This window comes from Crassostrea angulata, chromosome 3 (genome assembly GCF_025612915.1).
Source record: "Crassostrea angulata isolate pt1a10 chromosome 3, ASM2561291v2, whole genome shotgun sequence".
NCBI classification, from domain to species: Eukaryota; Metazoa; Mollusca; class Bivalvia; order Ostreida; family Ostreidae; genus Magallana; species Magallana angulata.
In genome coordinates, this window is record NC_069113.1 from 41,679,544 (window position 1) to 41,706,086 (window position 26,543).

Below are 26,543 nucleotides of genomic sequence, written 5' to 3' on the forward strand. Positions count from 1 at the left end.
AAAAAACATACACTATATCAATTTTCTCGCTTAATACGTACGTATACTTCCAACAAAAAAAAAATTATTCTTACCTTCTAAATTTTTTTTTTCTAAATCATGAAATTCCAAGTCCGGGGGTGGGGGGGGGGACTAGTATGCCTATGACTCCAACTTCTCAATAATGTAATCATTTCAAGGTAAATTTAGGAAATTTAGGAACAAATATGTTTCCTGCGAGAAAAAGTGGGGGGGGGGGGGGGAGGGGAGGGGGGCTAACCCTCTATGATGCTATGTGCCTAATGGTTAGGTCTAACTTTGCAAAAAAAGTGGGGTGGGGGCTAAGCCCTCTTAGACTCCCCCCTCCGATTCCAACGCCTATGTAAATTACATTGCAGGTGGTGACTGTTGGAGAGTTTCATTTGTTCATGTTTTGTTTTGTACATTGCAGTGCAATACACCAAACTTTCTAAAACACGGAACGCGGGGTGATTCGAAATTTCCCCCAAATGACTGTACGAGCATAAACTTGGATGAACGTTTATGCTTGTGCGATTTCATAGAAATGATTATTAAAACTCACCAATCTAGCATTGTCATTCTTTGTCTGTCTGTCTGCCTATCAAACACACAATAAAAATCAATTCCTTTTTGGAATTTCTTAAACTGCTTCATGATAAACCTTTACAGCTGCAGCCAGCAATACCCGCCTCTTGACCACTAACATATTTGCGTTAAACTAATTAATTAGTTTTTGAAAATTATCCGTTATTAATGACAATGATTGTTACAAAAATATCGTATTAATGATGCATACTGTACTGTAGGCTCTAAAACAATGTAAGTTGGTTATATAAAATCGCTTTAAAACATTTGGTGTTTTGCTTAATTACACATATAGTTTAATGTTGATCCAATATGGTTTGTACATGGTCAGTAAATCCCATACGGTGCGAGACCGAATGAAGATGTTTTAAAAATAAATGTCCAAATTATTCGGAGGAAAAACTTAGTTATTGCTATTTAGACCATATACTTTCGTGATAACTATTTGATTATCCCGCCCCGTCAGTTCCATTTTTCACAATTTGAGGGAAACTCTGGTGTGAAAAACATGATTAAGTTTGCATTGCATGTCATTATGTTATCAAAAAAGAAATCCGATAATTTATGAATTTTTTTTAAGTCAACCTACTTAAACTCTCTCTCTCTCTCTCTCTCTCTCTCTCTCTCTCTCTCTCTCTCTCTCTCTCAGGAATAAGATAGCTTTTTTATCGTGAAATTTATGTCTCATATATGTGCAAACAAAGAAATAAGAGATATATGCATTAGATCTTATAGAACTAATTTCAATGATAAAAAATTCACATGTATGCGTGGATTATAATTAAGATTGACAGGATAAGAAAGTGATTATTTTAAAAACTGCACGTAATTGTTAAAGATTGGGAACATGCATCATTAATGAAGTAATTCATATTTTTTGAAAGACGTGGTTTTCTTTACATTTCTTTTTCATTTGGCGACGCTAAAAAAGAAAGAAAAAAAAAGAATGGCGTAAAAAGTCTTATTTGAAATGACAGAGAAAAAGATAAAAAGCCATTGTTTTCGATAATAACATTAGAAATTTTAAAAATTAAACACAAAACTGCATCCCGCAACGCTAAAAAAAAATGGTACGGCGCGTTGTGTCAGATTGTTACGTCAAAACATGAATTTGATAACGTCACGCTTGGCACTGAAGCGTAATAACGTCTTTTTTGACGTGGCAGCGAAAGGGTTAAAAACCTTTCGCCACAAAATATAGTCCGATACTAAACTCTGTAAAAATGTAATTTTTCCTTTACTATTTTATTTAAGATAGTTTGATTGGCATTATAAAATTTGAATTTATGAGTAGAATCAATATATGATGCTTAATTTCTAGAATAGAGGTGACCCAAAATTGCTACCCCAAAACAGAGGAACGAACCTCTTTAACGTTGAAATACGAATAATGCATGAATGTACTTATTATCATAAAATGCACCCTATTACATATGCGCTCTACAAACTATGTAACTTATAATATAATTTAAAAAAATGTATCATATTTGGATGTACAACAGATTGAAAACTAGATACAAGTTACAGCTAACAATTTTGATTTTTCTAATGAATAGAGCTTTTTACAAGCAGAGCTTTTTACAAGCTCTAGATTATTTAAATGTATGGTTGACGTATAGTTTATTTATACCATTTACTTTTTTTTTCAACCTTAAATGACCTCTTTTGATTTTGCTTCTGAATAGATCTTTTTACTAACTAAAGCTTTAAATATTGACGGATAGATTATACTGTTTAGTTGTTGTAACCTGTACTGAGATGAATTTTTCTCTCGACCTTTTATATCTACAGATATTTCATATGAATAGACCTTTTTACAACTCTAGCTTTAAATGTATGCTTGAACAAAAATCCAAAAAATCTTTTTGAAAGTCTATACTCAGCAGTGCATAATAGGTACATTGTTGCACAATTCCAAATAAACCAACCACATGACTTTGGGGAAGGAGCATATATATAAAGGAAATATGAGAGGAAGTAAAAAAGAGTCCAATGTTTTCAACCTGCAAGAGTTATAGAATAAGGTAAATTTATAAACGACTGAACTTTTTATAAATTATTTGCTTTAAAAATGTAAATAAGTTATCGAATTATATGATCGTATGCGTCATCTATAACATATTTAAATTTTTACTTTATATACTTATAAATAAAAAAAAAGTTCGTTATTTTGTTTAACCTCTGTCACATTTTCTGCCGCAGAAATTGCTGAAGTAGTAGGGGGGGGGTTTAGATGCAGAGGCTGTGAAACATCTAGAAGGGGCTAATTCTATACTTGGTTGACTTGAAAACAACTACCAATTTAACTTGCAAGTGATAGGATGAGCCATTGGCCATATATACATGTATATACTGTTTTGATAAAAAGTCCAGAGATTACTTTATATCACACAAATTACAGTCTCCCATGGCTCACTTGTTTCATCCTGGATAAATGAATATAGTACATGTAGTGTTTTGGGTTCAAATCATGCCGGTGATTTTTTTGTGTGTTTGAATGTATGTTGATTTAACATATATTATGTTGAACTATAGAATATATTACAATTTGTCTTTATTGATTTATGTCATATGTACATTATTTTCTGTTCTTATTGCTAGAGTATTATGAAACACTATATAAATAAATAAATATAATTGTATTAAAATACATACTAGTATGCAATAACAATACCTATATACATGTAGCTACTGGTGTTTGTCAGATTACCCCTCATTATCCTTTTGATTTTTTTTTTGAGCTTGTGAGTTTTTTTATGGTATACACGTACTTCAGTTTTCAACACAAATATACCTTGCAATATTTGAGTGTTTAATTTTTGTTCGAACTTGTAGCATTTTGAGGTTATAGACATTTGAACCGCAAACAATTCCTGCAAACTTACAATCTTGTGCGCCAAATTTCTTTACAAAAAAAGAAGAAAAAAAAAAAAAGAAAAGACTAAAGGAGAGGCAGCGAACATGTATTTCGTGTAATTTCGAAACGACGAGATGTAACTTTATAGATAGGCATATCTAAATAAAATTCAAATGATTCTATCATACACAATAACAGCATATGCAACTGGTTCCTAGCTTTAAAAGTTGTGAAATAAGTGGGCAATTATAATGCTTTAAAAAATCATTAATAGATCAAAAATCATTGTAATCATTTTCAGAACTACAATCGTCTGATTATCTTGATATGCATTTGGATCCAACCCCCAGTTTTGTTTGATAAAGTTTGTATCGATGTGGCTTATTTGTATGATATCTACCTTTCTTGTCTAATTGATTTTTAAAAACCACCATAATATCAATAAAATTATATCTTAAGTATTATTATTCAGACTAGGAACTATCGTAGTTCCTCGATAGAATCTAAGTTTTGATGTAAATGTTTGCGAAATGTACAATATTAATTGGAAGCATTGTTTGAAACGAATAATGAATGTTGTAACCTACACATACATGTATTTTCCCTTTTCCGTTAAATATCAACAACGATCTCGAGATCCCCTGCACACTGGGTTACTCATTTGAAATATAGTTTCTAGCTCACTTTTGATTGTGTCAAAAACAATGCAAATCATTTACTTCATTCTTATGAAAAACTAAGTGTATCGGCTTATAACATTATGTTGTGAGACGGTTTATTAAAGAAAAGATTTTGATAATATCTTCCTTATGTTTTCAATTGGTTTTTTTCGCATTATCTGTTGTGCGTGACAAGATTAAAGACCAAATATGATTGCATTATTAAGAGTTTAAATATCATACAAACGGAAAAGAAAAATTGAATAGACTTAAGGTAGCTCGCGGGTTTACCTGCTTGTGAGAAAACCTACCTTGAAAAATTGTCCACGTGATCCATAGGTTTTATGGTTTTATTTCTAAAATTTATTTAAGATTCGTCTGCGCGGTAATAATGTTATCGTGTTTCAAATACAGTGTCATTGATAAAATCAAGCAACGCCATTTTAATGAAATATATAGTAAAATGCACATTTTAACCGAGAAACGCATTACAAAACTATGCTTCAAACTTTTAAACGATTCAGACGAAATTAATCATACTCAATACAAAAACAGAGGAGATAATTATGAATCAATTCATAAAAAAAATATCAGTATGTGTTCTCGGCCAATTTTTGGCAAAAAAACTTTAAAGATTTAAAAGATTTCTCAAAACCTTATATTTTCATTACGACGTTAGCCTGACGTCATCATTTCCTTACTTCTTAGAACACCAAAATTTAAATGCATTTATTGACCAGACTAGCTGTTTAACACATTTTAGAACATGTTAACGCTTATTAGACATTATTGTGAATGTTATTTAAAAATGCAATTAATGTAAGGCTGTAAAGATACAGAAAATTGCTATTTTTGTTTTTATGAAACTCTGAGTCAATCAATGCAAAAATAAAATGCCAGGCAACTACTGACATTATAAGTAAGTAATCGAATAAAACAGTTACCTCAAGCCAAAAGAAATTTAAGAATTTAATCGGTAGTACAGATTACGGAAGTTATAATTGTAAAAAAAAAAGCGAAGTTAATGCATACATTCTATTATATTTACATTCTACTGTGTTTTTCCATTAAATTCTGTGATCTTCAAATGCCTCTAAATGCAACAAGTAGTCAAAGGTCAAATTGACGAGTTTTTGTTATGACGTCACAAACGTTAAATGCTGTAAACTGCAACGTCACAAGCGAAAATCAAAGTTCACGCTTGTGGCTGTTACTGTGGCTCTTCCATTAATATTAACTTACCCTTAGGATAAGATAGGAATTTTAAGGTATGAATCGCATTTGCAGGCAAGACAAGAAGTTAAAAAAAATGTAAATATAAGCATTAAATCATGATTTTTTGAAGTATACACTCTCATAACTGCAGCGGTGTGTGCATACAAATTTTCATAACGCGCTAACGCGCGTTACTCAATTTGTATGCACACACCGCTGCAGTTATGAGAGTGTATACTTCAAAAAATCATGATTCAATGCTATATTAAAACATGACTTTAAATGGAAGAGTTCTAACGCACACTCATTCTTTATCTTTATAGAGCAAAATGTGACAATGTATGTGACATCTTTAAATTTTCAGCACTTGATATTATAAATCTTTATATAAACAGTCATAAACCGCATATAAACTTTTTAAAATATTTTCTTTTATACTTCTAAATATCTCATTTGTCATTTTAAAATAAAATTATGAGTTTACTATGACGGTCAACTCTTTACGTCGATTCCTATTGTGACGTCAGCAAACCCGCGAGCTACGTTAAATTCAAATACTAACATAACAATTGTTAGCATTTTTACCTCCATATTTTTTTTTATAGATATTTCGGCAACCTGCTAAATTCAGACAAATTCACTTTGAAACTTTGAACTAAATCTAACATTTTCAGAACTACTATCGTCTGATTATCTTGATAAGCATTTGGATCCAACCCCCAGTTTGTTTTGATAAAGTTTGTATCGGTGTGGCTTATTTGTATGATAGCTACCATTCTTGTCTAATTGATTTTGAAAAACCACCAAAATATCAATAAAATTACAACTTAACTAATGACAATGTGTATTTTGCAAAATGAAAGCGCTCTTTCGTGCCGATTTGTAAGAAGTTCCGTAGCCCATATTATACAGAAAACAATGAAGTGCTTGATGTATTTGAACAAACCTGTAATACATTGTCGAGCGGTAGTTGCTCTTGTTACATAGGGCTATTGGTACTTTGCGGAACGGAACGGAACCAGTTAAGAGGCCCCCAACGGGGAACCAGATTAAAAAAAAACCAAACCAATATTTCAATTCAACCTATCGTAAATGGAATATTGTTTTACAAATTTTGATGTTTGAATGGACTAAGTATTACATGAAATATGCTACTCATTGCTCTATAAGTCATTACACGCTTCTTTCCCGGGAAAACCTAAAGTCATTAGTTGTTTTAAGATGTTAGATTGACACTGTTAATATAAAATTGAGGTTTAAACCAAACTCAATTAATCTATGTGTGTAAAATCGATGAAAATTACTTCAGTAATCTTTCTTTTGAATGATTTCTTCTGATTCCGTTCTTCTGATTCCGTTCCGTTCCGCAAAATACCATTACCCGTGTGGATATTGGTATTTAACGGAACGGAACGGAATCTTTCAAACTTTTTAAATAATGGAAAATATCATAACAACTACTCACCGTTCCTTGAATTTTTTATCAGATTCTTTAAAGATGAATGAGTATAGCAATCAAATCAATTTAGTCATCTTGTGTATTTGCTGATTATTAATTTCAGCGCTTGTGTGCGTGTGCTGTATACAACAACAACTCTTTTTTCATTTTTTTTATCCATTAGAGCGAATGCATTTTGTACTTATGCTACCTATGTCGTTGTCGCTAAAATTGAAATCCAAGCCAGTAATAAAACATATAGAAATTAGAAGATATGTGCAAAAAAAAATCAGTGAATACATGTTTTAACTCTTGTTTCAGCGGTAATAAAGCTGTCAACCCAAGATCTATAACTGATTATGAGCTACAACAAACTTGAAATGCACTGCAAGATGACTTAAATGGAATAAACAAGAATAAAGCGGAAACAGTTGCTTTGAAATTATGACAAACGAAGAAACAAAGTTCGTTGGTATGATGAAAACTCGCCCTTATAATGTCAATAACGATGCATCTGTGGACTTTTTGGAAGATGCTAAAAAATGCGAAAAATATTCCAAACCTCTCTGCTTTTCTCAGGGTCGTCATCTAAGTAAAGAAAAGAAAAGTAAGTCTCTTTCTCTCTCTCTCTCTCTCTCTCTCATACATGAAATAGCTCTTTTATCATATTCAAGTACTTTCAGAAATGTCTGTTGGAATATGCATGCACCTTGTCAACTACCAAATAACCATGTTTCCTCGATACAAATACCATCTGGAACTGATTGAAAAGCATAAAAAAGAATATGATATCTGCATACCACCTCCAAGTACCATTTTGGTTTATGGAAGAGAAGCAGAGGTCAGCAGAAATCTTCTTCAACCATTGGAATTACACCCAACAACTTTTAAAGGTGATATTTAAATTTAATTCATCTTGGGCAAAAATCATTTTTTGTCCGGCGTACATTTGTTTGTTCGTCCGCCCGTCTGTCTGTCTGTCGTCAGTAAACTTTTCACATTTTTTACTTAATCTCCCGATTCACTATGACAATTTAACCAAACTTGGCACAAAACATTACCAGTTTAAGGAAAGTCAAGTTTATTAAGAAAACTGGGTCCACTTTCAAGGGGAGATAATTTAGAGTTAGTGAAAATTTGTTGGCATTTTAATAAAATCACCTTCTCATTTGGCCAGAAAATTTGAAATTTGTGTGTAAGCATCCTCAGAAGTTGTAGACTTATGTTTGTTCAAATCAAGATCCCCAGGGGGTATGGACGGAGCTACATTATGGGAAGGGTTACAGAGAAATAATCAAAGAAAAATCTTCTTGTCAAAAAGTAAAACAACAAAAAAGTATGATGTTTAACATAAGAATATATGCAGAAAACTCGTTGAAGATCTTTAGAGATAAACTCTACTGTTAATGAAAAAATATTTTGGCTATGAATGATTATATAGGAAAGAAATATTTTTGTAATCAATAATGATTTGTCTAGTTTTCGCTTTTACAGACCAAGACTGGGAAGATGTGATTTTGGTAGTCTTTAACAATTCCATTGATGGCGACTGGAAGACTTTAGGTTTGGATAAGGTACAAAAATAGCTATATTGATCAAATTTTGATATGGTTTCTTTAATTAAAAGTATTGTGTGTATATTATGTATAAATAAAAGTATTGTGCATTAACTTTACTACTTACAATAAAAAACAAACACAAACATCAAAATTCCTGACAGCCAGCCGTGGTTGTTGGACGCCTTTGATTTATTAAATATTGCTATCTATATAGACAAACTTGCAGAAAAACATCATGATGAACTAGCCTATATAAATATATGAAAACTACTAGTATACCGATATACATCAAAAGTAAATATCAGAGTCATAAAAATATCTCCCTTTACACAATGCATCAGGGCCGGCCAGGAAAAAACTAGAGATAAAACGATAAAAATCGCAGTATAAAAACTCTAGAAAACCTGTGTCTGTTGCCAGGTGCCGCTGGATGCAGGGAGGTTGTGAACAGACCTCACAACATATATGGTATATATTTTACATAAAGATACTTAGTAATAAAATTTTTATTAAATTTTGTCTAACTCCTGACGCGCGGCGGCTAGAAGTGAATACCTGAATAACACCTGTCTAAAACCTGTTCTACTCTCCAATTCTATTGGCTACTAATGGACCCTTCCATAATAATGCACCGTTCAGTAAATACAACATTTTCCCGCTATTACTACCGAAACGCGGGAAAATACAAGTATTTACTTTACTACTTACATTAAAAAACAAACACAAACATCAAAATGCCTGACAGCCAGCCGTGGTCTAGAAAAAACAAAGATGGGGGTGAATACAACTGTACCAATATATCACAAATTCAACGATTTCGATACCAACAAACGTTTATCTATGGAATCTACTATATAGCCATCTTTGGCCGAATCAGTCTTCCACCTGCCATGTCTTTTCAAACATCTTTCATCAATGTTTGAACTTGCTGCCACAGTTGCCCCACCTGACCTAAGAGAATGAATTCCTATGTTTACATGCTCTCCTGCAAATGATTTTAACATAGACAAAAGATTGCTCCTAGCTGAAGTATAACTAAGCTTTTTGTTCTTGTATATTAATTTGCATACATTTGTTGACCTAAAAATTGGTGTAAATAAGAAAAAATCTTTGTCTTCAATAGTACCTAATAAATCTAAATATCTTAAGTACATCTTTACTGGACACGTAGAGGTTACAACATTTGCGATGAGCACCTCATTTCCCTGCCTGTATTGGTCAGTTTTTGATTTTTGAATGTTCAACACAATATATTCGTCATACACATGAACATCTTTAATTTTTAAAGAACTGACTTCATCAAATCTGAGAAAACCCGCAAAACAAAATAAAATCATTGTCAAATTTCTAACAATCAATAAGTCACTATCATCAATATATTTATCACACAATTCAATCAGAACATCCTTGGAAATCGGCTCTTTTTTATTGATAGCCCGACTAGCCTCCTGTAGAGATGTAACATAAGAATTTGTTGTTGGATCCGTAAAACCCGCACATTCATGAGCCCACTTAATCGCATAAACAGCATAATTCACTGGATGTTGAGATGATCCGGTCTGGAGCAGATGCGTCAAGTATAGAGCCACGTGTATTGGACTTGCCGGTAATGCACTGTGTCCTTGCGCTTTAATGTAATCCTCCCATCTTCTAAAAGCGTTGAAATAAGATCGGTTGGTAATATCACTTTTACTTGAGAGAATACAGTCACTAAGAGAAGGACATAATTCTGATAAATAACTTCAAGGTTCAACGCCATGTTTTTCTGCAGTCTTCATAATTCTGTCCTGAAGTCCTATTCCTGTAAATATATTTCCAATATCAAAACTCTATTTTCAAAAAAATCATGTTAAATGCTAAATTCCTTTTCCCAAATATTCCATTGTTTCCCATTCCTTTACAAATTGCCTGTACATTATGCATCTTGGAGTGTGTTTTCACATATGTATTAAAATTTCCCTTCATATCAATTAACATCGCCCAAAAAGGAGCTGACTTCCACTCTGGAATTACCAAGGTGCAATTGCATTTTTCTTTTTCAATTTTTCTTACCACCTTAGGAATCAACATTGGCGGGGGTACAACCCAATTTAAATGATTTGTCCATACCTGTGAAAATGCATCAATAGCACTCGATCCTCTACACCAGTGCTTAGAATTAAAATTTTTACACTTGCTGTTATTTAGATCTGCGAATCTATCGCATGTATGGGGCCCCCAGATATTGTCAAAATACTCAAACACACACTGTTTAACTGACCAGTCGTCACAATCCGACATTCTACTCAAATAGTCTGCCCTTACATTTTCTTCTCTAGGTACCCATTTACATTTTACCTTTATTCTTTGTTCGTCACAAAAAGTATGCACTGACATTGCAATGTCCTGTAGCTTTCTCTTTTTGCTACCCACCTTCAGAATGTGCTGTACATTCTTATTATCCGAATACACTTCAACTGACTTGCCTTCAACAATATCAACTGATTTTGTTAAAATTCTCTTTACCGTCTCAAGCTCTCTCCAAGCAGAGGTTTGTTTATTCTCCCATTCATTCCATACTCCATAACATTCCGACTCAGTTTGTTCAAAATCTGAACCCATAGTCAAATGACCACCAAACCCTGTGTCTTAGGCATCGCAATAAACAACAATAGAGCTAACATCCTCTTTTGTCAACTGACTTAATGTAGCACCAGATTCATTTATTCTATCCAGAGCTGTAAACCAATATTTGAGTATATTCATAGCTTTTTCAGACAACACTATGCTAGACTTCCAACTGGAACGATTAATAATACAATAATACAAATATCGTGTCCTTAGTCTAACTACACTACCGAACACTGTTTGCATTGAGATTATTTGTCCAGCAACAGATGCAATATTTCTAACATCAAACCAGAAAAGACCTGCTTCATAACTTTCGAAAACATTCGAAATACAAATTTTAAGCCTATTACCCTTGTTGCTGTGACCATAATTTTATTGATTTTTGTATTCCAGACCAACCCTAACTAGACTAACTCCTGTACTGGATCCCAGTGACTTTTGTCCTCCGCTATCAAAAAACCAAGCTTATCTAAATCTCCTTGAATTTCGGAACTTACCACCTTTGCTTCTTGGAATGTTGAAGCACCTCCAATGCCACCATCTAGATACAGGACAATTTTATAACCCTTTGTCCTCCAGAACTTTACAATTTCTCTCATCAACTTTGAAAAAGTGTAACCAGCAGTACTAATACCAAATGGTAAAACTTTAAACACATAATAATTGTTATTCCATTTGAAACCTAAATACTCCTTGTCTAACTCATGCATCATAATGTGGTGATACGCACATTTCAAATCAAATGAAAAAAATAAAATCACCTGCTTCAAATACATTTTTGACACTTCTGCATTTTCATACTTGTGCTTGTATTTAAACAAATGAGGATTGACATGTCTAGCGTCTAATACCAACCTCTGTTTTGCTTTTCCGTCAGCCACCGTTAAGGGATTAACCACCCTTGGTTTATCTTTTACCTCTTACAAAATTGGATTTTTTGTGTATTCGTCCACCGCCCTCCATCCGGCCTCAGAGGAATCTGCTAACTTAATTAACTTTTGTCTAGTCTTTATAATGTCCAAACCTTCTGCAATATTCCTTTGGGCACTTTGAACTTTATTCTCCTTCAGGTTTTCGTTTGCTTCGTGCATTTTTGCAAAGACTTTGACGTTATGCTTGTGTTGTTCTTCTTTTCCACGTTTTTTGAATTTATATCCTTCTGAAATAACTTGTTCAATGCGCGCTTCTTGTTTTTCAGCAATAGCTTTCTGGTTTTCACTTATGTTGCGTTGCATGTCTGCCAGTCTATTATCTAAAAGTTCTGATATATTGCTGAGCATTTCATTATTTGCAAAACGCACGGTTTCGTTTATCTGTCTTTGCACGTTTTCGGCGTCCATTGCGTCTAACTCCTGACGTGCGGCGGCTAGAAGTGAATACCTGAATAACACCGGTCTAAAACCTGTTCTACTCTCCAATTCTATTGGCTACTAATGGATCCTTCCATAATAATGCACCGTTCCGTAAATACAACATTTTCCCGCTATTACTACCGAAACGCGGGAAAATACAAATAAATACAAAAATATCAACAATTAACTGTTTTATATATATTATATATATATATATATATATATATATATATATATATATATATATATATATATATATATATATTCAATAAATCCTTTTTCTTGGTACCGGGAATGAATAAACACAAAAAATAAGTCCAATGCTCAAACAACTTTTATCTATAGCGCTATAGATAAAAGTTGTTTGAGCATTGGACTTATTTTTTGTGTTTATATATATATATATATATATATATATATATATATATATATATATATATATATATATATATATATATATATATATATACAGTTAATTATTGATAACAGTTTTCAAGAAAAACCGGGCTATTAAAACCGGTTACGATTGTTAGCTTTCACAAATATTGTGACATGCAAAGGTCAACCAATAGGAGGTATCCTCATTAAAGCCTAATTTATTATTGTTTATGTTTGCGACGAGCTACGTCAAAGTTGTTTTACCATGACGTAACTTGAAATGTTCAGTTTTTCTTAAATAAGTCCACAAAACCGTAAAATGTCGGCCCGAGTCTGCCTACCCATTTTACCAATTTGGAAATAAACAATCGTCGATAAATTTCTAAATACACATTGTTGAGCATAAATATTTTCAGCGAAAACAGTTATATCAATTAGTAACATATCCTGAAAATTTCAATAAGATTGGTTGATTATTAAAAAAGAAAATTGAAAAATATCGATCTGCCCCGGCTTTTATTTTGCCCCGGCCCGGGTTTGCCTACCCATTTTACCAAGACTCTATGGAATCACTCTCCTAGCAGTGAGCGGCCACCGCTTAACAACTCAGCCATCTAGGCATAACAAAATTTTGTTTTTGTTTTCGATTACGAACGGATAGAGCGCTGGACTCGAGCACTTGATATATATATATATATATATATATATATATATATATATATATATATATATATATATATATATATATATGATTGTTCTCCAACCCAACTGTTCTTAATTTTATTTTAGTTATAATTCTTACGTTAATAAATAATTCCAAAGAATGTACTACTTTTTAATGTTTCAAAACAACTTTGACAAAAAATAACATTTCAGAAATAGGGGTAGGGAATGTCAATAAATAAAGAGGCATTGAAATTTTTATGTTAAAGAACACATGCTAAGGTTTATATATGCATATTTTTTTTATTATATCGAGTATTTTTATACGACAACACATTATGTTCAAATAAGAATGAAAAACCGAAAAATTTGAAGTGTTGATTTTATCAATATTTTTGTAAAATTATGATATTACTTTATTAATAATCCAATTTTGTAATAAATATTATAATTTATTTCTGTACTTATAATAATTGAATGATATTTGCACATAAATTCCATCTAATTGATTAATTATCTCATAAAAAATTGTCAAAACAAATCATAATGCAAGAATGGGGGGTAATTCACAAATGAAAGTTTCTTCCCTGCAAAGTAAATCAAAGTACTGAAGAACTGACGGGAGTTGATTTTGTCGAGGTTTATTTATTTTAAAATGAATGATATGTTATTTTGCATGACAAGTACATGTATACGTACTTTCTAATTTAAATTACGCATATTTTTATAATATGAATTTTTGAACCTTTTCGACTAGAATGTCGAGAAACCTCCATATGAATCATGTTGAATAATATTTAAAGATAAAATTAATTCAATCAAACTATGTATCAGTGGTAGAAATATTTCTCGAAAATTGTATGGATCCAAGCAATTATTTTATATTGAACTCTAGTCTCGTTAAACCAAACGCTCGGCTGACACCGTAAATCTCCGACAAGGGTTTACGGAGACAGCCGAGCGTCGAGTTGAACGAGACTATATTAAACTCTAGCGTATGAATACATACGACTACACAAAATATTTAAATTGTTCGTACCATTCAAAATCTGACTATTTTTAAGGTATTTGTAAATACGTTTCCTTGAAAAACAATGCTTTAGCATACATTACATCGAATACATTAATTATTTTCAAGAACTAAGTCTTGTCAGGAGCAATGAGTTGTGCTGAGGTCCAAACACTGTTTCACTTTCGGTTTGTCCGAGTGACTGCATAGGAGAGTTGATTAAAAATCAACTCCCAAAAAGTGGTAATAATAATAATATATGTTGTAGAACACATATCAATGTTGATGTATAAAAGAAAGCAAAAAAAACAAAAACAAAACAAAATACAAAAAAAAAACAACCCACAAAAGCTAATTGACTATTAATTTTACACATCTACGTCCTGATTCCCCTTACAGGGGCATGGTCACGATTTTTGTCAATTTTTTTTTCCCAATTTTGATTTTAACAATGCTTCAGAAAGACATTTTTAATAGGCAACAGAAATTTGAGTGCCATTTGTTGAGTTAATAGTATAAGCGAGTTTGAAAATCTTCGCTATGTAAACAAAGCGTATATGTTTACATTTTGAAGTTGAAGTAAAAATTCCAGTTTTAAACCTAAAGCGAATGTGTTAAACGTTAGGAACTGTTCATCTATGCTTAAGATAAATAAAAAAAAAGATAGACAAATAAACTGGAGACAGATTTTTTACTGGTGTTTTGAACCTAAGTAAACAAAAACAGGGCACGAGCCTTGTTTATAATACAGAGAGTTGTGAGTCCTGTATCTTGCTTATACCCTAAAGCATTGTAAATAATAAAATCATAAAAATAGAGTTTGACCAAAATCGTGACCATGCCCTTTTAAAGTCGCATGTCTATCAACTTACATTTTTTCCCAAATCATTCCAAATTTAAAAATGGATTAAGTTAACACGTTTTTGTATCAAATATATATACAAACAGGATTTTATAACTTATACCACAAATGATTAACGCATACCGGTATTTATAGGACAAAATAATCAAATGCCGTTGGTGCTTAATTGTTTCATCGGACATCAAATTGGAGAAACTTCGAGATGACCTAGCTGCTGATAATATTACCAAGTTCTCTGTTGTTCTACCCAATCCGGATGATTTGTGGAATCATCTAACATCTGCCCTAGAGCTACCTTTAATTGAGATTTTAAGAATAGAAAAGAGTACACTGAAGTCGTCAGATAGTATCTTTGAAGATGTTGAGACTATCCTACGACGCATTGAAAAATGCTCCAACTTTCCAGAAATTAAGAATGAAAACAAATCACACGATATTCCACAGAGCATTAAAGATTATTTAAAAAGGTATATTTTTGTCAACTCATTCTCTCTCTCTCTCTCTCTCTTAGATTTTTCTCTGAAATTTACTTGATTTTTAAATCGTTTTGATAAGCTATCAGGTAAATTGAGTTCTACATGCAAATAATGCGAGTTATGTTGTTTGAATTTTAACTCAATACAAAAATGCTAGCACGTCTTTGAAATCTTAATAGTACATGTACGTCGCTACACACCTCTTGATACATGTACCTGTAGATATAATTGAATTTGAATAGAATATTACATTTGGGACGTGCAACGTGTAAGTTTCTGTATTGAAACGTTGAAACCTTGCTTTTTCTTTTCAGATTTGAAGGGGAGATTGTCCGATATGGTTTCCATTTTGACAATTTTCGTGTTGTTGTAAAAAATGAAAAATACCAGGACGTGAAAAAAGCTTTATTGGAAACAGGATCGGGTAACTTTTGTAAAATAGATGTAGTTCGTCAAGAGGATTTCAAAGAAGCTGTCGTGCCCTTCAATGGCAACCTTCGAGCTCAAGGAATGAAGCTTTTCCAGTTTGCTACAGCGCAGCAGGACGAAGGCTCACAAACGTCCGAAAATGGACATGGGACTCTGGGTTCTCTTGCTCTTCTAAACAATAAGAAAACCATTGCATTGTCGTGTGAACACGTTTGCATCAGAGATAAAATTGTTTTCATCGAAAATGAACAAAAAAAGCGAATTCCTTTGGGGAAATGTCTTTATACCTCAGGGGAAGCTCTAAAAATTCAAAGCGACCTGGCAATTGTTGACGTTAACACTGAAGTTGAGAACCACTTTCCCAAGAAGAAACTGTTAAATCACATGGGGGAACCAACGACTGCTGCTGTTCTTTGTGTTAGAGATAAATTAGACATCAGAGGGGAAATTGTACATAAATTAGGTGCAACTACAAAATGGACACAGGGGAAAATCGTGAGCTCCGAGATAGTTGAAAATATCCAAGGTGTCATCACAGTAAAAGGAATGAATGGGAAAGAGTTCGGGAAACCAGGAGATTCTGGATCGATAGTGTTTAGAGAGAGTCAAAATGCAAGAGAGCGAAAACTTGAAGTTGTTGCTGTGTTATCTGCTGGTAAACTTGAATACAAAGATCAAACGACCGGTGATGAAGAACAAAAGTCGCCACAGAAACTGGATCTTTGTTCGGTGTTACAGGATGCTCTTGAGCAAATAAGGAAAAACAACGATTCTATAGAATCTGTTGAATTTTTCAACGAAAAAGCGACCGTATAAAGAGAAATTTAATCTTTTCTCTCAATAAAATACCGAATTTTGATGAATATCTAAACAAAAAATGCTTTTTATTGTGACCCATACGAGATATGAATCTGGCGACTTTTCAGAAAAAATACATCATCCATGTTTTATTGTTTATATTTACATCTTTCTATAAATAAATTAACAACAAAGTGAAACAAATTAAGTAAGTTAAAAATTGTTAATTATGATTTACTTGTCCTGTATAAAAAACTGTGTATATATATATATATATATATATATATATATATATATATATATATATATATATATATATATATATATATATATATAAAGCACTGACAAGAGAAAAACTGTCAATGTGACAGCAAACCGCATTTTCGTTTGTGTGAACAGCATCCATTATCCATTTGTAAACCCTTAATTGACGAACATTACCTATCCAGAAGAATGGGGTACTTTTTATGCAATATTACTGCCAAAAAATAACAATGTTCAACAGTTGATATTCTTTTAATAATTAGAAATCAAATTCCTAGCAAAATGCACACTTCTGATATACCGGTATGTACAATTGATCTGCAAAACAACAACTTCCTATCTTGAAAACTGTAGTAGGAGTTATCCGTACCATAGAGGAACCTTATATGCAATACTTTGTTAAAACACAAATTGACTAAATTCAACAGCTATTATTTTTTCATAAATTATCAGAAATCAAAATCCTAACAATATATACACCAATAATATACAATTGATCTGTAAAACAACAACATCCTATCCCTAGAACTGTAGGAGGAGTTATCCGTACAATAGAAGTACCCTATATGCAATAATTTGCCAAAAATGACAAAGTTCAACTTTCTATCTTGAAAACTGTAGGAGGGGTTAACCGTGCAATAAGGGTGCCCTTTTGTCAGTCGCCCACCTACACGCCCGCCTGCCCACCATTTTCACAATTTCAGTAACCCGGTTAAAAATGGCTACTGGCAATTGATATTGTCAAATTTTCAGGACCACTCAACTGTTTGTGTTGTTAGTCATGTTCAGTTTGTTATATATTCATTTTGCTTGCTTAGTATGTATATATTAGATCAGACACTCTGACGGTAAACATTTTTATTACTATTAATTCATATACATTGTTTTTTCATATATTTAATCAAAGATCTGTGTTGACATTTTCCAATGGTTTAATTTTTATAAAGATATTATCGCATCACAAGAATGTGTCTGTGTGTTTGTCACTAGTACAATTCATAACATATACATGTGTACATGTAATATTTGGAAACAAGAATAAATGCTTTTCAATCTTATAAATACATGTATTTGAATATTTTTCTTTACATGAGTGCTGTGACGTTATCATATTCCCCATTTTTTTAAATTCTTGCCCTTTCCCTGGCAAAGTCTTGTTGAAAACAAAACAACATTTACATATGTTCCACTAGAGTACGAGGTCCAGTTTTGTAACACTTGTTGTTTTCTAGACGCATGTACAAACGAATTGCATCTTCAGTTCACTATCACACCCACAAGTCTGTCAGAGTTACTGTCCATAGATGATTATGAATAGAAGACCTGAATGAAACTACACAATCATCTCTAGCTCCCTGGCATACTCTATGGTCTGTTCAGCCAGCATCTAAATTTAAGTTAACAAAAGTGTTATTAAAATTGTTAAAAAAATTGAAAAGAAAACCCTTGTAATTATTTTTTTTAAGATAGTGACCGCTGTCCCTCGAGGAGCTTTGTGAAACTAATCCGAAGGTTGAACCCACAGTGCCCTTTTTAATTTCAGCAGCCGCAGATATGGACCTCAGATACATGGATATCGACCTCGGGCTAGAGCCCTCGATCGATATCCTCCATGTATCTTCGGTCAATACTGTCATCCTGGGTCATTATAAATGCGTATTGACCTACATTGAGTCCATATTTGTATAATAACAACCCTCCATTAAATATTGTTCCATCGATACAGGATGTTTAATGTAAATGCTTTTCTGTAGTTTTGTTTTTACTGGTAATAATTCAAGTTCCTTAAAATTATATTCACAAAAGGTGTTGTCAAAGAAAACATGCAATTAGATAACTTCTCGAAAATAAATAATTTTTATTACTGATGAATAGACATGAAAATAAAGGTTTATAAGATCTACCGGTATATACATGCACGACAAAATCACACTACATAAATGATGAAGAATGGCCATCTTTCTGTATGGAATTCTGCCAATCTGTTCTGAGTCAACAAGCAGATGAGATTCAAACCCAGTAACTGGTATTTGTAGGTAGACTCAGGAAAGTTTTTCTTTGAAAATCAAAACAATTCTCATACATACAAATGTAGCACATAACATTAATTTACTGAACAGAGGTAAGAGAAAGTAATGACACAAGAAATTTCTCGGTGAAATTGGTTACATGAGAGAGAGTTATGACACATAATATTATATGTACAAGGGTTGATCCAAAAGTAATGTCACACTATGGACCGCGCTTCTCATTGGCGTGGTATTTTATAAAATGATACATCAAAATTTTTCTTACTAACCTACTTTATCAAACAAACTATGACTAAAATTCCTCTACATGTAATAATATTCTACACAAAACAATTGAACTCATACATATTTAATAAAACACACATTGTTAATAACCATATGTCTTTTCCGTGTATACAACATGTATACAACATGACTACTTTCCCCCTTGCTCAAATTACTTTCGTCCTCGAAAGCTCAAATTTCAGTTCTTAATTTATCAGCATAGTGTTAAAAGAAAAAAAAAAGATTTAAGAGGAACAAGGTGAAACACCTACTGGTACATAACCAAGAGAAAAAAAAATGAAAAATAGAAATTATCATATACCTACAAATAACTATGTAAATCCAAAATTGATATAGGGGAGCCAAAAAAAAAAATACATGTAATACGTGATTCCCCAAAACAAACAAAAATATGAAATACAATAACTCTGAGTTGATTATTATTTTATACAATAATGTGAAATATACCATCACATTAATAATATGAAACTGATTGATCACAAGAACAAAACTGAGAAGTTTAGAAAAAAATATGGCGTGAAGGTTGTTAATATAGAGAAACAAAATTTTGTTAGTAACAAGGAGACTAGTCAGGTAACGTTTTGGGATTCTGTTTGTTTTTGGTAATTTGAAAGAAAAGGAAAAAGATTAAAAATTTTAACATTTAACCAAATCCAATAATGAAAAAAAATCAAACTAAAAGAAACTGGGAGAAATTTAAAGTTACTCTTTTTTTGCTTGCAAGTCATTGAAAAGAAATTGCCCAAATTATTATGTATTTACTGTAAGTGGAATGAATATTTGTTGTGAATAATGATTACGTAAGCTCTAAGCTCTGAAGGGTTGTTTAAAAACGTTGTGTAACTTGTAATTTAAGAACGAATTGACAGAAAATTTGTCAGGGATTTGTACGGTTGTTTGCGTTTGTTTATCCATAACAGAGAATTCGGACCATTTAGCAGTTACTTTACAAGATGGACAAGTTGATACCGAAATATCAGAAATGATAGGTTTGGTTATGGCATAGTATGAAGGACAAAATGGGTAATCGGAACTATAACACAGTTTCCATCGGAGGTTAACTCTAGTGCTATAGCTGACCCCTTTTGCGACTTAGATTTGTACAATAGATACAATACAATTAATTGGATTACAAAAACAATGACCGATATGATGACAGAAGCATCATCAAGCATATACATGTACCCAAGTTAATTCAATTAATTCCTCAGAAGTATCTTTAAGAGCTGCTTCATTAGTTATATATAAAAGAAGGGACATTTTGAGAAGATGCATGGTGCACCTCCTTTTTAGTGCCTGTTTGGAGGGTAACAGTTGAAATTGACACCCCGAGAAAACAATTGTTAACCGACGCGAAGCTTGATTAACCTTCTTAATAAGGATTTCCGAGACATTAGTGAAAGCAGATCCAAGAGCAAACAATTTGTTGTTAAAAGAGGTTGCTACAATAGTGATATAGTCAGAGTTAGCCTGGATTCCATGTACTAAGTTTTCCATACGTTTTATCAGTTAGTGAGATAAAAGGGAAGGTGAGCACCATGTTGTTCTAAAGCTTCAGCTAACTTCTCTGTTTTTTCAATTCAAAGCATTAATATGACCAGACAAAAAATTAACGTCATCCATGGTTGCTATACCAAAGATACTTTTTGACAAAGAACCAATAAAGGGTAACAATGCACTTGTTTGACGTTGATTGATTGCAATTTTAGTTTGAGGGATCATGTTATGAATAGGTGAAACCTTGTTGACCTTAAATCTAACAGGCAACGGAATATGAAAAGTGTGCAGCCAGTACTCATGCACTAACATGATGTTCGACTGTTCTTGAAAAATGACACCATGGTTGATTCGCTGTACCACGTTGTTAGAAGACGGATCCACTTATTACCATACACAGGGACATCATGAATACTCCAAACATGTAATGTTGAATTCCAAAGTTTTCTATAAAGTTATAAGAAAGGGAAAAAGAACTTCAATGATGTGATGATTATGTCGTGAAAATATGAACCGATCGTTATTCAAATTTTCTAGCACTAAAGTTACTGCAGATCAAATTTACGAAATTGGATGACTACTACACATCATTAGAAACTTTATCCAGAAAGTTTTAGCATACAATTTATATTTAGAAAAGATCAAATATGGTTAATTATGGATGTTGTATATTTTATTTGATAAAATGAAATTTATTGGAAAGGACAATAGACCTAATGCATCGATAGAAGAATAATAATTGGAAACTAATAATCAATGATGCGAACGAAGTAGAGTTTTGCAACAAAAAAGTTTTCAATTTTTATTTTTTGTGCGAGAACGTTGAAAAAAAATGTTACAATTCGTTCAAATGATAAACCATGGTTTGATTCTATGCTAAGGAAAACAATACGGATAAGAAACTGATTACGTCAAAAAACTTGAATAAAATAACATTGAAACATATTCTAATGACTACGAGAAAAATAATGATAAATTACACTGGAAACTAATTAAAAGGGTTTTCCAAGTTGAAGTAAAAATGATATTTTGCCTATACAAACCATTTCTGATAACGGTATTAACATTGTGGCGATGTTTAAACTTTTAATTTAAAAGTTATCGATTTAAAATTTACAAGCTGCTATGAGTACTTAAGTGCATGTTAACTTGAGCAAGTGTAACGAATAAAAACTCCAAAACGAAACAAAAGTTCAGCAAGCTGTATTAAAGTTGGTGAATAACGGTATAAAGTATTCCAATGAAAAGCGAGAAGTATTTCAATGAAAACCGATAACAACTTAATATTTAACAACGAACAGAGATTCGAGCACGGACAGTCCAATATAATTCAGTACACAAATCGATTAAAAAAGTTATTGAATATACACTTCATTAATTAACTATTAATCACAATTGTGCATATCCTGTATATATAATTTGTACAATTCTCAATGACAGTTGTGTAATTGTTACATTTATTTACAATTTAAGAAGAACACGTAAGTTGTTCGAACTTAATTGTTTCTAATCCTATGTATATGTGGTATGCAATAAAATATGTTCAATTCTTTAAAAGACTTTGATATGAATTCCTGTTCGTGCTGCATTATTCTTGAATTTAAAAAAATACCATTGCTTTTCAAGGTTTTAATAATAAGCTTGCCTTCTTTCTAATAGATAAATGTATAATTAGTCATTCTTATGACTATTTTAACATTTATTGCTGGAACAAAACACTGCTTTGATAAGATTAACATCCATTACTGTAATTTCACCCTTGCATCCTCCCATGCAAAAAATCTGAGGTAGAATCAGTTGGGATATATTTTCAGGAAACGCATAATAGGTGATGTTCTTTTGGAAAACTAAATCATTAAACCAGTCTGACAAACTTATTTTTTAACTACGTCACCAGTGTAATAAGATAGCGATTCTGACAATGACCGAAATTCCTAATCTAACGTAATGCATAAAATTATATATGTTTTGAGAAAAATAAAACTTGCTCTTGAACTTTTGAGGAGTTTCAAAACTTATTCTGTCATTTGACACACAAATGTGTATGAACCTTTTTTCTTGTCATGAGTCTCAATTGTCCTCAAACCTCTTAGCTTGCGGCATGTCCGGATAATCTGGTATAACGACGAAAAGTTACCCCCGTAGAATACTGGCCGGGGATCGGCAATGATAAATAATGATTCAATGTGAATGAATCAATCTAAAAGCCATCAATTGTGCAATTGAATACTTTAAACAAAGTTGATCAAGCATGCATTAATTCCGTGATATTTAATACGTCCTCTGAATTAAAATAGACACCACAGATACAGATACTATGACACGCTTCATCATGCTATTGGGATATTAAGTCTACCGTCATTGTCATACCCAGCCACGGTGTTGCATATCGCTAACAGGTAAGGGTTTTCACAGGTAAGTCACTGATGTTGAATATTGTCATTGTATACGCAAATGCTATAGTAAAACAGTACAAGTAAGTACATTGTAATTAAGTTAGTGAGTAAGTAAGAAAGTAAGTTAGTAAATAAGTAAGATACATGTATTTAGTTTGCTTAATAACGGTTTATCTTATACAATCAGAAATCTAACCTCAACGCCAACATTACAAATGATTACAGGTAGTAATTTGATTAATATAATTTTTATAGGATGAAGAATTCACACTGACATACTGATTGTAAGAATTATTTCGTTCGACCAAAGTTTTATAAAAACCACCAAAATCTGACAAAGAAGTGTACGAATATCCAGTACAGGTAAGAAGTACACGGGCACCCGGAAATATATATCACTGAATAGAATCAACAACACTAGGCATCTTTAAAGTGTTGGATCTAATATATAGATACTAAGCCAGTAAACTGACTTCTTTAAGAATGTGAAGAAATGATGTTTATAATGTAGCTGTTCTTTTTTTTATATAGTTTCTTAAGTAGTTTAGGGTAGCTTTACAGTACAGGCAACGCGGATCCCGTATTGGCCCGCGTTACCGTCACGGTATTTTTATCGTTCCCGCGATACACCATCGCGGTTTTTGATCGCGGTATGGATTGCGACCGTGATGACACCGCGACGGTGTGATTTACCGTTATTCCTGCTGCTGCTTGTTCTTGTTACTTTACCTGTACTGTACATTACAGGCAATGCGGGTCGCGTAAATCCACGTCAAATATGCGACTTCAGATTTAAGCATAACAGCTGCATTGTAAATAAATTGTGGTTCATATTAATATAAAATTAATAAATAATATTTATGAAATAGAATTTCGTGAAATTGGAAACTACATTTGAATTACAACATAACACAACATTACGCAAATAAATAATTGATGTGTAAATAAGAACACACATCTTTGTATTTGACGTGCTTATTTCAGTTATTATTTCTATTAGTTGTTAATCCTGTTTTTAGAACACTCTTAAAATTAAATATTTCATCGTATCAATGCAGAGCAATTTCATCTTCTCATTTTATAAGTTGACACGCATAGCGCCGTAAACTGTCAGTACATGTGTATGTTTTAAATTGAGAAATGAACAAATGTCGGGAATCAACTATCAAATATTTTTTCCATTCAATAATAAAATTATCATTCAAATATAAAGTTGGTGCTGCTTTAAAGCGCCTTGAATAATAACGTGTCAGTATGCGTTCTTGTGTATACATATAAAGTTTAAGTCACGGTCATCTTCTTTGTATACATGTAGTGATTAACAAACTAAAGGGTAGAAGACGACATGCCCTTGAGGGTTTTCACACCTATTCACGACAAAAGAAAAAGTTTAAATCGCGTACGGTTTCGTCTAATAGCTCAACACCTTACAGAAGAGGAAAGAGAGAGAGAGAGAGAGAGAGAGAGAGAGAGAGAGAGAGAGAGAGAGAGAGAGAGAGAGGGGGAGAGGTAGAGAGGTGGGGCGTTTAGGAGTAATTTAACGTACAATTATGTGAAATATAGTAATATCCAATTCTAAATATTCATAAAATTAGTATTCATAAAAGAATATGGTACACTGTGATTGAATCCATCATGCAATTTCAGATTTGAGTCCACGTGCTGCACCTGTCAATCAAATCAGCCCGCTAGTTCTACCACGTGTTCCCTCCATGACAAAGTTTCGTTCTATTAGTTTTATTTTTAATAAAGAAAATAAGAAGTATATCTAACAGTTAAGTTTTTACAATGTTCGTGATGCTTGATTTACTGTGTTTAGAAAGTTTAATTCGTTGTGTTTTTTCTCTCTCTCGTTTACTTAATAATGGAGGTTTTTTGCGGGAAGGAACATCGTTTAACTGTTAAAGAGCGCAGTAAAATGAATCAATTATTTAATATAACTATTAGTAAAATTGTTTGATATACATGTAGAATTCTTCTTGGTCAATCGTTACACAGATTATCTACCTGCCTCAATCCTATGTATTCTGTGCGTTCAAGCGTAGAGTGATTTCCTGTCAGTGCGATAGTTTCACACCTTTGTGTAAAACAATAGGGACTAAAGTCACATAAAGTTAACTTTGACAGACATAAAACTTTGAGGTGAGTGGGGGGGAGAGGTTAGGTTACGAAAACGGGTTTACATATGTGTAGTAGCTTTATGTACAATAAAATTACAAGCACACATAAAATGATATCAATACATTTACTGAAATGTTTTTTTATCGGCATGAAATATCAACAGCAAAACTTTCAAAACATGTTCCTAATTCGTTTGAAATGTGTAAGAACATAGGAATACGGTTTAACAACATTTCATTTTCAAAATAAATTATCTAGTTATTCTGTTTAGAGAGAGAGAGAGAGAGAGAGAGAGAGAGAGAGAGAGAGAGAGAGAGAGAGAGAGAGAGAGAGAGAGATAGAGGGGGGGGGCTCGGTCGCGAGGGAACGCTAACCTCCGTCACGGCGGGTAGCTGGTACACCATCACGACAACATGATAAGGGATACCCACAATTTCTTTCGATTACATAATTTTATGCAACTCTGGGTATCTCTAATGCTCCGTACTCTCTATTTGTTAGAGATACACGTTCATTTGATTTTTCGCATTACGATGGGGCGTATTCGACACGATTTGAAGCTGGAGATAGTTAGAATGCATCGGAGCGGTACTTCTGTAGCTGGGATTCGTGGACGACTTATCTCCATGGGACACATTAAATATTCATGTCAGACTGAGTATTGAAGAACACACGGCTTCGCACTTGAAGATTGTCGTCGCAAACGTAACGCACTAGAAAGTGGGAATCCTCGCGCAATGACAAACGTCGAGCCAAACTTAAAGTAACGCAACACAAAATCACTAAAACGTGAATACACAAAAAATGTTCTTTACACGTAGAAGACCTTGAAAGAAATGAACCGAACGTGCTAAAAATACCGGGTTGCTAATCATAGGAAGCCCTGATTTTGAATCACTTGCTCATCATTAGTTGACACGCATGGACTTCAACAACAAACAATACAAATGTAAGCGGACCATTTAATTGTTAAGAAAACACAATCACACTGTGTAAACATTCATAATTTTAAAATCATTTCATGATAATTTTTATTCTAACGACCTTCTTGAAATATGAT

General features: G+C 32.7%; 1 protein-coding gene and 1 pseudogene across 2 annotated transcripts; one reads left to right on the forward strand and one right to left on the reverse strand.

The window, feature by feature from the left end:
* Positions 1-7,081: 7,081 nt before the first annotated feature.
* On the forward strand, positions 7,082-17,129 carry LOC128175302 (uncharacterized). Of its 2 annotated transcripts, none has more exons than XM_052840830.1 (5): positions 7,082-7,361; positions 7,429-7,647; positions 8,249-8,328; positions 15,323-15,654; positions 15,978-17,129. In XM_052840830.1, exons 1-5 carry the CDS (start codon positions 7,199-7,201, stop codon positions 16,906-16,908), a joined length of 1,725 nt encoding a protein of 574 aa, XP_052696790.1. In that variant the 5' UTR covers positions 7,082-7,198; the 3' UTR covers positions 16,909-17,129. The 2 variants fall into 2 exon arrangements, with proteins under 2 accessions (XP_052696790.1, XP_052696791.1); XM_052840831.1 differs by having other exon boundaries at positions 7,438-7,647.
* On the reverse strand, positions 8,355-10,854 carry LOC128175303 (uncharacterized; annotated as a pseudogene).
* Positions 17,130-26,543: the final 9,414 nt, after the last annotated feature.

What these genes read in the sequence shown, in the direction of transcription:
- LOC128175302 (XM_052840830.1), top strand. Translation starts at nt 7,199, where the DNA reads ATGACAAACGAAGAAACAAAGTTCGTTGGTATGATGAAAACTCGCCCT. An exon ending in ACACCCAACAACTTTTAAAG is followed by an intron (nt 7,648 to 8,248) that starts GTGATATTTAAA and finishes TCGCTTTTACAG; the next exon opens with ACCAAGACTGGGAAGATGTG. An exon ending in ATTAAAGATTATTTAAAAAG is followed by an intron (nt 15,655 to 15,977) that starts GTATATTTTTGT and finishes TTTTCTTTTCAG; the next exon opens with ATTTGAAGGGGAGATTGTCC.